Source organism: Betta splendens, chromosome 21 (genome assembly GCF_900634795.4).
Source record: "Betta splendens chromosome 21, fBetSpl5.4, whole genome shotgun sequence".
Lineage (NCBI taxonomy): Eukaryota > Metazoa > Chordata > Actinopteri > Anabantiformes > Osphronemidae > Betta > Betta splendens.
In genome coordinates, this window is record NC_040899.1 from 7,617,764 (window position 1) to 7,633,860 (window position 16,097).

The window sequence follows — 16,097 nt, forward strand, 5'->3', positions numbered from 1 at the left end:
AAAAATTTTTATACCTCGTAAGATTCGCTAAAATTTTATTTGAATTAAAACATCTTTTTCCATACATATATACTACTATATAAACATGCATACATTGTGGCCCTAGTATGGAATAAACCATGCGCAAATACTGCCGTATATACGGTAACTGAAGGAATGTGTCACACCAGTGTAGAGCCGTAATGATGTCAACTTGTTATTTACTTTCCAAATCTGAATGACTGGCCAAGGCGAAAGGAGAATTAATCAACCGCTGTGTGACCAGGCAGGCGAAAAAGAGCGTGGGGGAGGGGAAACGGCTCAGGGGGGGAAATCGGCAACACTGTAGCCTGTGAGACCGAGCTCAGTGCCTGAACTAAAACACAATATCGCCACAGTGACACACTTTAAGACGGGATTTCGACTCCGCGTGTTGTTTTGATAACGACACCCAGCGCGCGCGTGGGACACCTCGGAGCCGGGCCGGGCTCCATTCTGCCATTCTGCGTTGGTATTTACCATATGATGAAACATACAGTAGCTATGTGGCAACGGCGCAGCCCTTAAGACAGTAGGACGAGCGCGTGCATCTATGTCTTTATTGCGTCCTCTGCTACTGCACACTGTGGCTGGGAAGCCAGCGCGCGGCCACGCCACAGTAAAATAATCCGAGGGGTTAATTAACCGGTGGTTGTTTTGATGTTTCCAGTATTCAGGTTTAAGGTCAGTGCGCCTTCACCTCCACCCCCACCCCCCTTCTCTGCGATTCGCTGTCTGCGTCTCTCCCGCTGTCGATCACCGCCTGCTGGCTCTTCACGTTCCTGTTCTCAGTGATCGGTGAAACTCCGCACGCACGCACGCGCGCGCGCGCACGCACACACTAACATCAACTTTGCCGCCCAGTTGCGAGTGCGTCCGGACGAAAACGCTTTGTTAGCTCAGCGAATTAAGCCCCAGTGAGTCACACAGTGCGGCTGAAATATGACGGGAAGCACAATGGGAGGAAAGTGGCTGCTGGCGTAACTAAGTGAAGTTGGAGGCTCTCCCCGTGGAAGAGGAAGAGGTGGCGGCGGCGGACACCACGAGTTCACTCTCACGCTCAAAGGTAAGACCGTGAAAGTCGCTCTCTACGCGGCAGACGCGGTTCGGGCCGCGGTGCCTTCAAAGACGCTCGTGCGGCCGTGCTCGGCTTTCGCGCGTCGAGCATAATGACTTTGAGAAAACGAGTGATTACGGCGTTGATGAGGGGGGTTACCGGCGCGGCTTAGTTACCGCTGGACTCCGCACGTGTGCTGAAACCCCCGTCGGTGTCCGTTAATCTCCGGTTCTACGCAGTAAGTTCGTCGGGCAACCCAGTTCCCCCCCCCCCCGCACTACTTATTTCTCCACTTCCAGCAGCGGAGCTGGGTGATGCAAGTTGTACGGGCTTGACGGTTGTCCCGTGTGGGTGAAGAACAACGACGTGTGCACGCTATTAACGGCTAAATACAACGGCACCGGCACAATAAAAGGCACCGGGGCAGTTGCAGTCATTCTGTTCCAGCTGATACATGAATGGTACATATTTCCAGTGCCATGCACACTTAGGAAACGCACGAGTGGGGGAGGGGAGAGGCATTCAACTGTACTAGACGCTCGTGTTACTGTATAACTGTAATGTTAAACTGTGTCTGACACGAACACGAACAGAACGAGGCGATTTAGATTCTGATCGAGGGCGCTTTAAAGCAGTTTACCCATAAAGGGAGATTATTGCCCCTAATCGGGCTGTTTATACTTGAGGTAATTGTGGGACACGCTCCTAACAGACCTTTGATGTTTCACATGGTCTCTGGGCATGGAAGCCTTTCGTCTTTTATTATGTCTGCTCACCAGCACGTTGGGATGATGCAGAGCTAAGTACCAGCTATAGCACGCTGCCGTTTGAATGTTGACCTACCCTGAATAGATGCCCAAATAATTAAACCCTGTGACGCTGCCATTCTCTTGTTGACTCAGTGGCTTTTGTTTGTTTACGATATCGGCCACTTTGCGAAGCCGGCGAAATCAGAGGCCTTTTGCACTGAGCGGTTGATGTTTTGGCTACTAATGTCAATGTTTTGCCTTTTTAATCTCTAACATGCGGGAGTCTGGTTCATCAAGTGGATGATAATGTCTTTGTGTCAGATACACTTGGATCTGCGTAAAAGAAAAGACCATGCTAGAGTTTGTTGCACCTTTGACCTCCTGTGCTTCATTATGTAACAGGGTTGTCTAGTTCTAAAAACGTCACGGTCGATCAAATACCAACAACACATTGTTGAATTAAACGTGTAGGTGGCTGGCAGCCTTGTTAGAATGAGGATGTTGCTTCGTTCCAATCGGTTGGTTTGTTCTATATGTGCGATTTTACCTGCAACATCACCAGGAATTGAGTCAAATTTACTGAAGTAAACGTTATGACTACAGAGTTTCGCTTTCACCTCAATCTCTGGCTGTTCAATAACGCGCCTGAAAATATCCAATTTAAAACCCTGGAAACAATTCTCCAAAGCTTCCAGGTTCCAGGGAGGAACCAAGTTTAAGGTCTTAAAGACAGTCTGACCTATTTCCGTAGGCGTTGCAGCCTTCAACAGTAAATGACCTGCGACACATTTGAACAAACATTAAACCGGTTGGTCCAGTCTTCCCACAGACAACTCCAGTTTCACAGGTTTTATATAAGATAATCATCAACACCTCTTGTACACGATGACCTCTGTAGTAAACTCTCTGGTATGGCTTGCTTGGCTTGGATAGATTTCCCTGAGACCAGTCTACATCATCATTCACACTAACATCATCGCTGGAACACTTGGTTAACACAGCTCGTGTGCAGCCATCTACACCACAGCTCGCATATGCTGCCACTCATTCATTGAGCGACACAGAGACAGGTTTATTTGATATGATTTTGTATTTTGTCTATATTTCAGGTGCAAGGTCTTTTTGTTAATGTAATGATATTGATTTCAAACCCATTGTCTGCATACTAACCTCTTTAGTCACTAGAGGTAAGAGCCTATTGTGAACCCTAATTACAGTCATTATGAAACAGCTTTAGTGCTGCCTATTAGAAGAACAGTAAGAGTTTTATTAGGTTGTAAGTTCATGTTTTAGTCAAGAATGTACATTTGTTCCACTCTAAATGTGTCATTAAGGTCAATGTTTCGTCAGTGTCTTGTACACTTTGAATCACTTTGATCCTCTCTCAGTCGTCCCAGTACTGAGTCCCTAGAGGACATAAATGAATGTTGTGGTTGCAGATCATCTACCTGCCTTTTGTTCAGTGGCAGAAATTGAGCAAAATTATTTTGTTTTTGGGCCCAGTGTTGAATGAGGTCTGGGAAAAATTAGACGGTCTACAAAGAATCACGTTGTAGTGGTGCCAAAAAGCGGTTTTTGTCAGTGGATTCACTGAACTGAGGACGAGAAGATGTCGTACATTTATTATGGCTGTGTTCAAAACGGACATATATCCTTTGTTCAGAAGATGGGCAAGGAAGTCCCTGAGAAAGTCCCTGTCAGCCTCGTAGTGCTGCAGGGCTCTGTATCGGGCTGTCCAAATATTTCTGCAGCACTATTTATTTATGATGGGCCGTGGGGGGAGGCGAGCCATTCTCTGTCTCCTAAAGAGACATGCAGCGTTCGTGGGCAATCGGCCAACTGCCCAAGCAGTGGTTACAGGCACCGGGCAGCTCTTCTATTCGGATTTAGACCAGCTCTGTTTAGCAGCGCAAGGGCCTTTTTTGATGCTTCTTGACTGTGTCCACATGTGTATTTATAATCTCTCTTTGGTGGATGACTTCTATACATGTTTTACGGGACAAATACGTAAGATTAAGCTCAGGTTAACCTGTTACTTAAACGTTTACACACAGGCTGTTCTAAATGCTATTCATGCAGGTGTATGACTGTTCAGGAAGTTGTGCAAGCATATGCATGCTAGAATGAGCGCCTCTCTACTAAAGGGAATATTATTTGTTCATCCCCCGCTGAGTCAGCCACGTAAGCCTATCTGCTGGGCTGGTTTGTGTGTTGTGTAAAGGCGAGGAACAGCATATAGTCGCGGAAGAATAAAGGGAGCAGCAGCATAACCACCACTCGGCTGTTATTTTATGTAGCGTGAAGCAGTGTGTGGAAACCAGCAGCATCTTAGGTTACTGTGTCATTATAGACTGTGGTTTGATAAAGACTTCTGCATCTGGTCTGACAGGCTGATATGACAAACAGTCTTATTACCATGAATTGCTGGTTGTTGGTATTTGTATCACTGATTGTGTAACTAGTTCTTAGTGAGGATATGTTGCGTTACTTATGATGAGGGATGTCCTGATCTAGTTTTTTGGCCTTGATTTTGAGTCATAATATATCACGACTTTGATTCGAAACACAGTTACCCACACATCTTCATTTTCAGCAGCTTTCAGTGCAATGGGCTGCCACTGTAAAGCCTCCGCAGCTTCAAGGCGGTTAAAGACGCATGCACATCTGCATTTGGTGTTTTCATTTGTCTCAAATGAAGGCAGGTTCCGCTTTAGCATGCAAAATTAGGTTTAATGCCAAAAAACAGCCGGAACGGGATCATCAAAAGTGTGGAATTCCCTCAGCAGCCCTAATAAAGTGGTGCTCTGTGCTAAAATGGCCCAACGTTGCCACAGCAGCTCAACTGCTACGCACGAACATCCGTGGGATCACACACTCCCGGTGCTCGCTTGTTTTTGCCTTCCTAAGGGTGTGTGTGTGTTTGTTTGTTTGCTTGCTTTGCCGACATAACATGGGTGATGTGGTTCAATTAGGTGAGCACAGTGTAGTGACTGGGCAGAAAGCAGGGGTTGACATTTTTACACGTTATATAATCTTCAAAATATGAAACAAACCAAACTTTGAAGCATAGATGTGTCTGTGCAGAATTGGTATGAATCCACTTTTCAAATTTACATGAAGGACGTGTAACAAGCTACAACCTGATATGAAAGCTCTAAATGAAGATCAATGAACTAGTTATTTGCTAGCTGGGTGTATGTGTTTAGGCAGTTGGATAGGAATGAGGTGGTTGCAGGAAAAGCATGAATTGTGGCTTTGAGCACACTTCTCCGGAAACGAAACGACCATCTGTAGCCTGCTAGTGAAAGTTCCCTGTTTTCTGCTGCATGATGTGAAATTTCCGGCCGCTTTGTAATTTCAATGTCACACCACAGACGTGTGTGTGTGTGCGTGTGTGTGTGGGATGTATTTGGGCACACAGTCTCGCACTATGAAGGTAAATCTGTTGTGTGCAGTGTTAATGTTGTACCGTGTAAATAATGAAGCCGTCGAGGCTCGGCTGAAAACCAGGGGCTGAACCCACCTCCCTCCTTTTGTTTGTGTGACCCTGACGTCAGATGGAAGGAAAGCTCAAGGAGAGTCGCACGGTATTTAGGGTGGCATAAGCAGCTGTTGACAGAGAAGCAGGATCTTCTGGTCACCATGGCAACACTTATTGCAACACACCGACGTGTTGCTGTGTTTACAGCTTATTTAGTGCAATCCTCATCTTGCTGAAAAGAGATTTGCTCGGCTGAGGCCTTTGCGTTGCCTTTCCAATCTAAAATACACTTATTTTGTTCCTTTTTTATTGGATGAGTAGGAATGGCCCCTATAGAGATATTGTAATTCCTGTTTCTGTCAGTGATGAAGGTTGAAAGAGTAATGACGTCTACTGCATGGGGGAAAAACCCAACTCTGTTCCGGTTGTTGATTTTGATCAAATGGAGCCGTAGCAATCGTTTAATCTCATTCAGGTGAAGTAGACAGGAAGTTGTAGCTCGTTGCCACGTCAATATAGTCCTATTCTATAATAATCTTGTAAAATCTGTTTTTCTGTATAGATGAAATCAGAATGTACAGTGATATATCTAAAGTACAAACATTAGGTTTTTTTTATTTACCTAATCGTGAACATGAATATCACCTACGAGGCTGTTTCCTCTGTGTGTTATTCTTTGATTCCCACAGTCTCCTCCACACAGTATTTACTCGCTACCCACCCCCACACAGGCGTAAACATGTGCATGCCCTGCGGTCTCGGCTTCTTTGTCTGCTTACATGCACATATGAAACCAGGTTATTTGGAGAAACGCGATTAGGGCAGGAAATCAGACGAAGTGTTGACATGCTGTAACCCAGTTACCGTAACAAGCGCCTTCGGGTGAAGCGGGTCACCGTTCTGATGTACTTCCCACCTAAGATGGGGCTTATTATCATGTACGGCCACTGGACGATCGCCCCGTCTGTCGTCATCCCACGCCCATTCTCCTGATGGAGAACGTGCCTGGTGTTGGTATTAGTGGATCCACACTTCAACATCCAGATTACTGCAGCTATGTCAAGAATCCTACTATTGGGATCCTATTGCTTGCAGGATGTACTTGCACTACACCCCCGCCTCGTAACGCCGATATACAGACGACCTTCAGTAGCTGCTAAAAAAAACAGGAGGTCGGAGCTGCACGCGACATAGGTGGTCACCCCTGATGAGGCCAGTAACATCACATACTGATGTCAACTGATCGCATCAGCAGGCAGTTTCGTGCGTGTGTTGTTCCCCTGTACTTAAAGGAGTGTTAATCAGTGGGTGGATCCTGGTTTGAAGTAAAAACACGCAGGCTGCTGTTTCTCTTGGCACACAGTTGGCCACCCCTGGTGAACATTAAAAGTAGGAAGTGTGGGAGAAGTGTTTCCCCTAGAGACCGAAGGCTACCCCTCCCCCACCGCTCGCCGCGCCGACCTACATCGGCTGTCGCCAAGTGACTCATTGAGAGAGGCAGCGAATAATGCACAAACGCTTGTTGTGACTACCTGTTTGGGAGATCATTTATCTCCCCCCCACCACAGTTGTGTCCTCAAACCCCCCCCCCCCCCCCTCATCAAGACTGCAGCCCAGGCAGAAGCTTCAAAGGCGGGTTTTACCCAACAGAGCAGTTCAAGAGAAAATGGCTGCTGTTTCCAGGTCTTGTTTGCACATCTGTCAGGAGGTGACAGTTCAGGAGAAAATGAGGTCCTCGGTTCGTGGGTTTTCAGCGGCATTCTTTTCAAACCAGCGCGTGGAGGAGATGGCTTGCGGTGCGGCTCTCATTGTTCTATCATTTTTCAGGTGTTCGGGGGGTGTTTTATGAGACTCCGGTGACATGCGAGCCCGTTTTACAGCGTTGTTGGAGAGCTTATTTGCACTTTATTTAGAGCAGGGCAGCTGAAGTCTAACAGGTGTGTAGAAATTGGCCATGGGCCCACGAGAGGTTTGCATTTCGCTTCAGATCACACTACAAAACCTACATGGATTGTGTTGCCTTGTGTATTCCTTAGATGCCAGGTAGGATCGGGTTCTCTCAGTGAGACACACAAAGTGAAAATGGAAGGTGTTAGTGTGCAGCTCTTGGAATGTGCACACGCCTGTGGAAGGATTTGCTTCTACGTCTACAGATGGAAGTTAAAGCTCCAATAAACTCTTCCTCTTTCAATGCATTGACAGTTTTAATCAGCCTGCAGTGAGACATGCTAATTAAAAAACCTAAACCGCACCTTGGCATCCGCGTTGTGTTTTAAAATACAAAATAGTTGTGACTGGTGTGTAACAAATGAAAACTAAATAGTACCTTTTTTAATATTAGATTTGTGAATCAGAATTTCAGAAAGCTTTGGCTTCTGGGTGTTCAGCCAAAATTACAGATTCATATTAATGTACAATGGCGGCGGTTGTAGAATGTGCTGCTACACTTGCGTGTGTAATATGAGTTGGTAAACACTATGTAATTCAATCTGTGTGTGGTTTGGGCCAAAGCTGTCGACAGGATGTTGTGCATTGAAAACTATTACATCTTCGCTACGATTAATTGACCTGTTGTTATAACATGAATGAAGCAGCGCTTAGATTCGATTTTGTTAATCGGTGTTTTATTCCTTGGCCATTGTTGTGATAAGAGGTCAAGCTAAGTGCAGTAATATAGTTGGATACTACTGGGACGGACTCATTCCTGACTTGAGCTAAATTCAGCGACAGCGTAGCAGCACATCATGTCTTGTGGTTCCGTGGACGGCGTTACTTTAACGTGTGACACATCTGTTGTGTAAGCGTGACATCAGCAGGTCGCCCTGCCGGGAATCGCAGGAACACTGCCAGGCGTCTGAGGTGTCCCGTTTGATTTCGCTCCTCGTATGTTTTGTCTGGTTCCGATGAATGCTGTCAGAAACCTCCACGGGCACTTACGTGTTTCGAGTTTCCTGTGAAGACCGTACAAGCAAAAACAAACCAGTGTGCGTGGATGAAGTCAGCAAATGGGCAAACTGTCCCAGATGGAAGCTCTAGTGTGTGGTTCTGTATTGTGTTCTGTTTATAGTCGGAAGCAGGGGGTGAAAATGAATTGGGTAAACGTTGAGCTGTAGGAATCTGAGCTGATCTACACTGAGGTTCTGCGTTCCTCATTTTCTGTGTCTCTGTGGCAGATTAGGGCAACCTATAGATCTAATGTAGTGGATCTGTGCTATGTAGATTGTGATCCTCTTTTTCAGTGGAGTCATCCACAGATTTCACCCCACCTAGTTTAAGCACCGACCAGCCTGAACCTCAGTCACTCGCGGGCCCCGCTCATGTCTTCCTGTGTTTGCGAGTTGGAGGATAACCTTGGAGCCGCTGCCGAGGTTAGCATTTTGTCTCGTTTCCAGGAAAACACATTGTTTGGTCAAAGTAGGCTCGGATGCCAAGGGAGTTGTATAATGGATGATGGCACCATGGGCCCATCAGATAGAGGGATTAATGCTGCGGCTCTGCACTGATGGGACCGAAGCCCCTCCAGGCTGCCTGTTAATTATGGTTCCAGTTGTTTGGTGTGTGGCCAAGCTTAGTTTTGTATGCTTGGAGGAAAGGAATGTGATCACAGTAAATTGTTGGATTCCATTCCGATTTTTCTTGCCCTTGTTCGCAGGACAGGTGTATATTTATATATAATTTCCATATGAATAAAGTAGATGCCCCCATTTGAGACTGTGCTGTAACTCTAGCGCCTCAGCCTGCCTGTTGTGAGATAAAGGTAGAGTCTATGTGAAAGGATACGCTGAGGTGAAAAGTGAATAATTCATGGTGAGTAACATGTTCAACCCCTCTGGCTGAATGCCCACTGGTAATTGGGACAACACCATTCTCTGTCTATTTTGCTCGAGCTCTCTTGTTGCTATGCTACGAGAGGGAAACTTGAGTAGGCCTGGACAGTGTGTGGAATGAAAGTTAGACAGTCATGCAGCCTTCACATCTGTCACCACCCCCTTTATTTCCTCTTTTTTTTTTTTCTTTTTTGTGGTTTCAGCAAAATGTCTTGAATAGTTGCACTGATCAGTCAGAACATTTAAAACCAACGTCCGGTGCAGTGACACAGAGTATGTCACGACAAAGGCTCCTGTCGAGGGAAGCGAGTTACGATTCTATAGATTTGAGCAACTTTGAATCTGTAGAGCAGGAGCTCTTTGTTATGGAGCGATCAGGGTGATGCTGGGGTGAACCTCTACACTGTGTTTGTGGTTTCTCTGCTCTCGTAACCCAGATGTGTGAGGCATTTATAAACCATTCGAGGATAGAAATGTCACAATTAAAAAAAAAAAACCACATACTTGCATTGTTGTTTCTCGACGGTGATGAACATGAGCTCTATTTGTTCAGAAGAGAAGGTCAGGCTTTCTACTATGAATAATTGGCCTCTCGATCTCTTGTGTAATTCACCAGATTGCCAGTAGACTGACATTTTCTATTCCTACTGCTTTATCGGGGTCTTTCTATCTTGATGCTCGGCTAGGTCACTAATGGGACTCTGTATTCAGTCGGCGGTGGATGGTGAATAGACATAGACAGCCCCATTAGGCGGGGGAGACATGGCCACTACTAGACATGGATTCGCAGGTGAAGTGACCCAGCTATTGACATTGTCAAGGGGATGAATCATGCAGCAGTGGAGGAGAAAGGAGTGAGCCTGTACTTACAGAGGCTGGAAGTCAGGGGTGTCCTGTGTTTGTGTGTCTATTCGAGCATGTCCACACTTGACTGCATCACTAAGTGTGTTTTTAAAAATGTCACTGGACCCAAATATTAATCTGCTGTCATATTTCTTTGTCTTCAGGAGTGAGCGCAGCATTCCAACATACCTCATCCCTTTCACTGGGCTAAGATGAGTATTACCAGTGACGAAGTGAACTTCTTGGTCTACAGATACCTCCAGGAATCAGGTGTGTCCCATCGTCCTCTGCCAAACACAAGCACACAGTCGCTTGTTGTTTTTGTATTACGTAATGAAGACTTGATGCATTCTATTCTGAGACTCTGTGCTGCCTGTGTATAGATGAATCTTAGATGGAGCTGTGCTCAGGTCATCTCCCTGCGCTTTAGATGTCAACATTTAATTTGCTGAAGGAGCTTGGATAGATTGAAATCCCAGCTGCTCTCATTGAGACAGTTTCTAAAGCAGAGCACCAGGCAGCAGCCGTTCTGGGAGGTCAGCGTTGGCATATCGTGGCTCTCAAATGTCCGTCCTACCCTCCACTTGTGTATTCAGCCGCAGTCGGCTCGCTTAAGGCGTTTGTATTATGTGTGCTCGGCGCTCTCTCATTAACAAGTGCAAATGGTGTTTTGTTTTCAGGTTTCTCCCACTCAGCGTTCACCTTTGGCATAGAGAGCCACATCAGCCAGTCCAACATCAATGGAACTCTAGTGCCCCCTGCAGCCCTCATCTCCATTCTGCAGAAAGGGCTTCAGTATGTGGAGGCAGAGATCAGCATCAACGAGGCGAGTGCACGGATCACCCAGCTGGGCACGCAGCCAGAGCTCCCGCTGGCCCCATGTTCTAACCCGCCGTTGTTCCCACAGGATGGCACGGTCTTCGACGGCCGGCCGATCGAGTCGCTGTCCCTCATCGACGCGGTGATGCCGGACGTGGTGCAGACGCGGCAGCAGGCCTTCCGCGACAAGCTAGCCCAGCAGCAGGCGGGCGGCGGCGTGGCAGCGTCCACCTCCGGAAACCAGCCCAGCGCGCCGAAGAACGGAGAGGCCACGGTCAACGGGGGCGAGAATGGAACGCACACCATGAGTAAGATGAGCCTCATCCCCGTTAACTGACCAACAGCCGTCGCTCCAGCGGCAAACATCTGGATCCACAGCCCATCCCCTTTCCCCTGTTCTTCTCAGATAACCACGGCGAGGCCATGGACATGGATGTGGACGTTGAGATTCCAGCCAGCAAAGCCACAGTGTTGAGAGGCCACGAGTCTGAAGTCTTCATCTGTGCCTGGAACCCTGTCAGCGATCTCCTGGCCTCGGGGTGAGCGTCTCTGCCGAAGCGGGTCTCGCCCTGCGTGATTCATACTGCACCGCGCAGGCTTTGGCTTTTATTCTGTGTGACAAACGGCTTCAAAAGAATTATCACTTGGGCGCCTTCTATTCCGACGGTCTTTTAACACCTATCCTGCTGCGCTGGTGTTCAGCTCAGGAGACTCCACCGCCAGAATCTGGAACCTGAACGAGAATAACAACTCCAACTCCACCCAGCTGGTGCTGCGCCACTGTATCCGAGAAGGCGGCCAGGACGTCCCCAGCAACAAAGACGTCACCTCACTCGACTGGAATGTAGGTTCCCCACACACACACACACACACACACACACACACACGCATCCCATGTACTTTCACCAGGTTAAGTAACGGATTGGTTCCATCCAACAGAGCGATGGGACTCTCCTGGCAACGGGCTCATATGATGGCTTCGCCAGGATATGGACGAAAGATGGTAGGTCTTCCATCATTCCATCATAATGTTGGTTAGTGGTCATTGGCTTTATGCCTCTGTTGTTGCTAATGCAACCTCTGTGAAAGGATCTGTTGTAGTAGATATAAACACGGCTTTTATCCATTAGGAAACCTGGCAAGCACCTTGGGGCAGCACAAAGGGCCCATATTTGCACTAAAGTGGAACAAGAAGGGGAACTCTATTCTCAGCGCTGGCGTAGATAAGGTATTTCACAAAGCTCCCAAAGCATAGATTAGTGTCCTCCAATAATTATATCCTTATGTTGTAGTTCTTCTTTACTCTCTAGACTTGGAACAACCTTTAAAGCAAGCAAATCTGTAACGCACATTATGTCTGGTATCTATAAATTAGGATGCAAACTGTGCTGCTAAATGATCTGTACAGTACAAACCGAAGACACAGCGAGAACTCTATTGTCTCCATATGTAATTATGAATAGATGTCCTTAATTATAGTAACACTTCATCAACTCTAATTAAAGAGATTTTAAAACTAACAAATTATTGATTGGATGAATTCCTTGGCATTGGCTTTGCAGCTCTCTGCTCGTAAACCAGGTCAGGCTTAGAAGCATACGTTCATGCTTGGTTTCCTTTTTCCAGACGACAATCATTTGGGATGCACACACCGGCGAGGCCAAGCAGCAGTTCCCTTTCCACTCAGGTAACATGAGCTCACTACGCGACGTGTTTCCTACTTAGCGGGGTTTGTATTTTTAGCTTGACGACATGGCACCTCCGCTAATGACTCTGAACCCCCCGCGCAGCGCCGGCCCTTGATGTCGACTGGCAGAACAACAGCACCTTTGCCTCCTGCAGCACAGACATGTGCATCCACGTGTGTCGACTCGGCAGCGATCGGCCCCTCAAGACGTTCCAGGGCCACACGGTAAGGGCTGTCTTCACTAGCGGTTCCCTTCGTGTTTCCTCATGGCCAGTGGCTGGAAAAGTGGCGTTGATGCGTTGTGCTGTCCCTGAACGCCTCACCGGCACTTCTGTGCACACTGTATAATTAGCTGGAGTGCGGAAGGCGCTATTAAAATGGGCTAATTTCTCGGAAGTCTTTTAACAGGTATTGTGATAAACAGTTGTTTTTTCTTTAATTGCACCTACATTAAGTCGAGTGACGCTGTGCACGCGTGAGCTGCCTCCGTTGCTGGCTGCACCGTGTGACAGAGCAGATCTGCTAATCTCACTCACTGCTCTTTTCGAGTGCAAATAAACTGCACCCCAGAGAAGCAACCAAATGATTCCCATTAGCATACGTGCATGGATTATTCCCAGTGCAGGCTGCAGGCGGCTGCCCCGCTCGAGCTCGGACAGAAGCTAAAGCCGATGAATCGCACACATTAAAGATTGCCCGATTGATCATGCGGCCGATCGGTCAAGGCACAAGTCGCCTTAAATGGGAGCGCTCCGTGCTGATGGGCTTTGTCTTTGCAGAATGAAGTTAACGCCATTAAGTGGGACCCATCAGGCATGCTGCTTGCATCCTGCTCAGACGACATGACGTTAAAGGTATGCCCCCGTGTCTCTGTCTGCTTTATCAGCCCTAGTGGGGATTCCGGTTCAGTCCTGCTTAGATGCTAATTATTTCTTTCTTATTTCACACAGATTTGGAGTATGAAGCAGGAGGTCTGTGTCCACGACCTTCAGGCTCACAGTAAAGAGATCTACACCATCAAATGGAGCCCCACCGGCCCAGGCACCAACAACCCCAACTCCAACGTCATGCTCGCCAGGTGGGAGACGTGCACAGCGCACGTTACTGCGCTAGCTGCATGTGTTTGAATGTGCTTTGGAGGGGACACTTGTAATGTTACTGCCTGACATTCCGAGGAGCGGGCAAAACCTGCTTCCCTGACCCACATGTGCGTGCATGTGTAAACACTCTAGTCCAAATACCACAGGCGTTTACACTCCCCGCTCTCCTGCTGAGCATTCATGCCTGCAACTCACACTGGAAAGAACACCGCCACTAATGCCACGTATGGGGGAAAATGTCTTGCAATGAGATATTCCTCATTCCTACCACTAAACAATATACTGTATATATCATGTTAACATGAACCAGTGACTGTACACAGCTCTCCTAAGTGACTTGTGACTTCTCTGCACACAGTGCCTCGTTCGACTCGACGGTCCGACTGTGGGACGTGGAGCGGGGCGTTTGCATTCACACCCTCACCAAGCACCAGGAGCCCGTCTACAGCGTTGCCTTCAGCCCCGACGGCAAACACCTGGCCAGCGGCTCCTTTGACAAGTGTGTCCACATCTGGAACACCACTGTGAGTGTTGTGCACGTTGGAACAATGAATAAGCTGGGTCTTTCTGTGTGGATTTGGGTGTTTATGAGCTCGTCGTGTCGTTTCAGACTGGAGCCTTGGTGCACAGCTACAGGGGCACTGGTGGCATTTTTGAAGTGTGCTGGAACAGCACTGGGGACAAAGTTGGTGCCAGTGCCTCAGACGGCTCAGTAAGTCACGGCTTTCAAGATCAAGCTTCAAGATCAAGATTGTTTGAACTGTGTTTAACGCCACTTAACTCTTTACCTGCAGGTTTGTGTTCTTGACCTTCGAAAATAGCCAACTTGACACTTTGATGGATCCTGGAACATGCAGCAAATTGCCTTCTTCTGACATCAGCAAGCACACTTGGATTGCTGAGCTGAGCTGTTAAGGTGGACTGACACCAGACCTGACTATTGCAGCAGCTTCTGACCAACAAGCTTCAGTCTTACAGTCTGTTCCCGTGTTTTATGATATTCCTAATTGAGATACAACGGAGGGAAGCGAGAAGATCCCCGTGAGTGGAATCGAACTCTCTGGGCCTCTAGTGAAGAATTCGATCCCTCCGGGCCACTGGTCCAGCTGTTACCGGGTTGTAAGGGTGGAAACGCAAAAATGAGTTTTATAGAATAAGGAAAGTGTTAATGAGACGCGAAGCGGTTGTGTTTTTAGAAAATCCCCTGTGTAAATGTTACTTCGCCTCCAAACGAGCGGGGATGTGAGAGAGGTAACATCAGCACTGAAGCACTGCTACGTCTGTCGACATGGTGCTTAACTTCTCCTCAGTGGAGAATAGTTTGATTCAAGAGTACTTCTTGCATTTTTTTTTTCTATTTTCCACAGATGGACTTTTGAAAGTCAAAATTGAATGTTCGCTACAAGGTCGTTCTTGGCTCACTTATAAGATGAGGTCAGCAAACGGAAAATCTGCCAAGTAATAACTTCCCACAATGACCAGCTCGAAGATTAGAAAGTCATTTTGTGGGCAGGATGTGAAAAGTGTGATTTCTAGAGAGAATTTTCTCCCTTTGGATGTAAATTTAACGAATGTAAAGTTATGTAAATTAGATTAATACACAGACTTATATACTGTGTATATATGTTTATATACAGTATTGCCATCCTGTAGGGGCCCGTCAGTGGCCAGACCTGTCACATCTTTGCTTATAATACCTGACAACGCTTTTTAACTGCATGTGTCATGAGGTTTTTCTTTTAAAAGCAACACGTTGGAACAGATTTTTTTTTTCAAGCCGTGTACGAAATGTCCATCCCATTACCTGCATTCAGGCGGTTCACTGGTCAACGGTGTGGGAGAGAATAATCACCTTCACAGGGTAGAGCGGAGCCACTACAGCCTGACCAGAATTGGCACTTTCCCAGATCAGTCTACAGAACATGGAGAGAACAAGCCCTGCAGTTGAACACAAACAAACCCAGCTATGGTTGGTGTCCTTTGATTCGATCACGGTCCCATGTCCAAGTCTTCTTTGCTCTGCTACTGGGATCCAGTGTCAGTGTCTACAATCAAACATGCCATCACTCTAATTAGCCTTTTGCCCGGTCCCTTCCCGTTAGTCGACTTCAGCCTGAGCAATTTGAAGTGCACTTTTTCCAGTGGTGGACTCAGCGAATATTCTGCTTTTGCTGAAATGAAAAGGGCCAATTTTATTTTCCTTCTCAGCTGGATGGTAATAGGCGTTTCATGGTTTGTCTTTTTCATTTACTGAGAGCCATTATTGTCTGTGTCAGACTGAGAATTGGGCTATGGACTGGTGGCCATTCTTGGCGTAATGAGGAGCACAGTATCACATGAGTAACGAGTGCTGTGGCGGCTACTGTCTCACCTGCACCCTGATCCAGGGCGCGGTCACCTATTTCCAAAACAGAACATTTTAAGTCATTCAGTGTCTCGAATAAATCACTCTATTTTGATATCAGAACCCACAGACTCTGGTTTGATTTGACCGTCCGTCCGGTACAAACACTCAC

The 16,097-nt window shown here is 47.1% G+C and overlaps 1 protein-coding gene across 1 annotated transcript; it reads left to right on the plus strand.

The window, feature by feature from the left end:
* The first annotated feature begins 307 nt into the window (after positions 1–307).
* tbl1x (transducin beta like 1 X-linked) lies at positions 308–16,048 on the plus strand. The gene is made up of 16 exons (XM_029137212.3): positions 308–490; positions 689–1,084; positions 10,140–10,245; positions 10,656–10,801; positions 10,883–11,102; positions 11,201–11,333; positions 11,497–11,638; positions 11,734–11,797; positions 11,925–12,022; positions 12,421–12,481; positions 12,585–12,706; positions 13,261–13,335; positions 13,432–13,559; positions 13,940–14,105; positions 14,192–14,293; positions 14,376–16,048. The coding sequence occupies exons 3-16, from the start codon at positions 10,188–10,190 to the stop codon at positions 14,400–14,402; spliced, it is 1,542 nt and encodes a 513-aa protein (XP_028993045.1). The 5' UTR covers positions 308–490; positions 689–1,084; positions 10,140–10,187; the 3' UTR covers positions 14,403–16,048.
* The last annotated feature ends 49 nt before the right edge of the window (positions 16,049–16,097 follow it).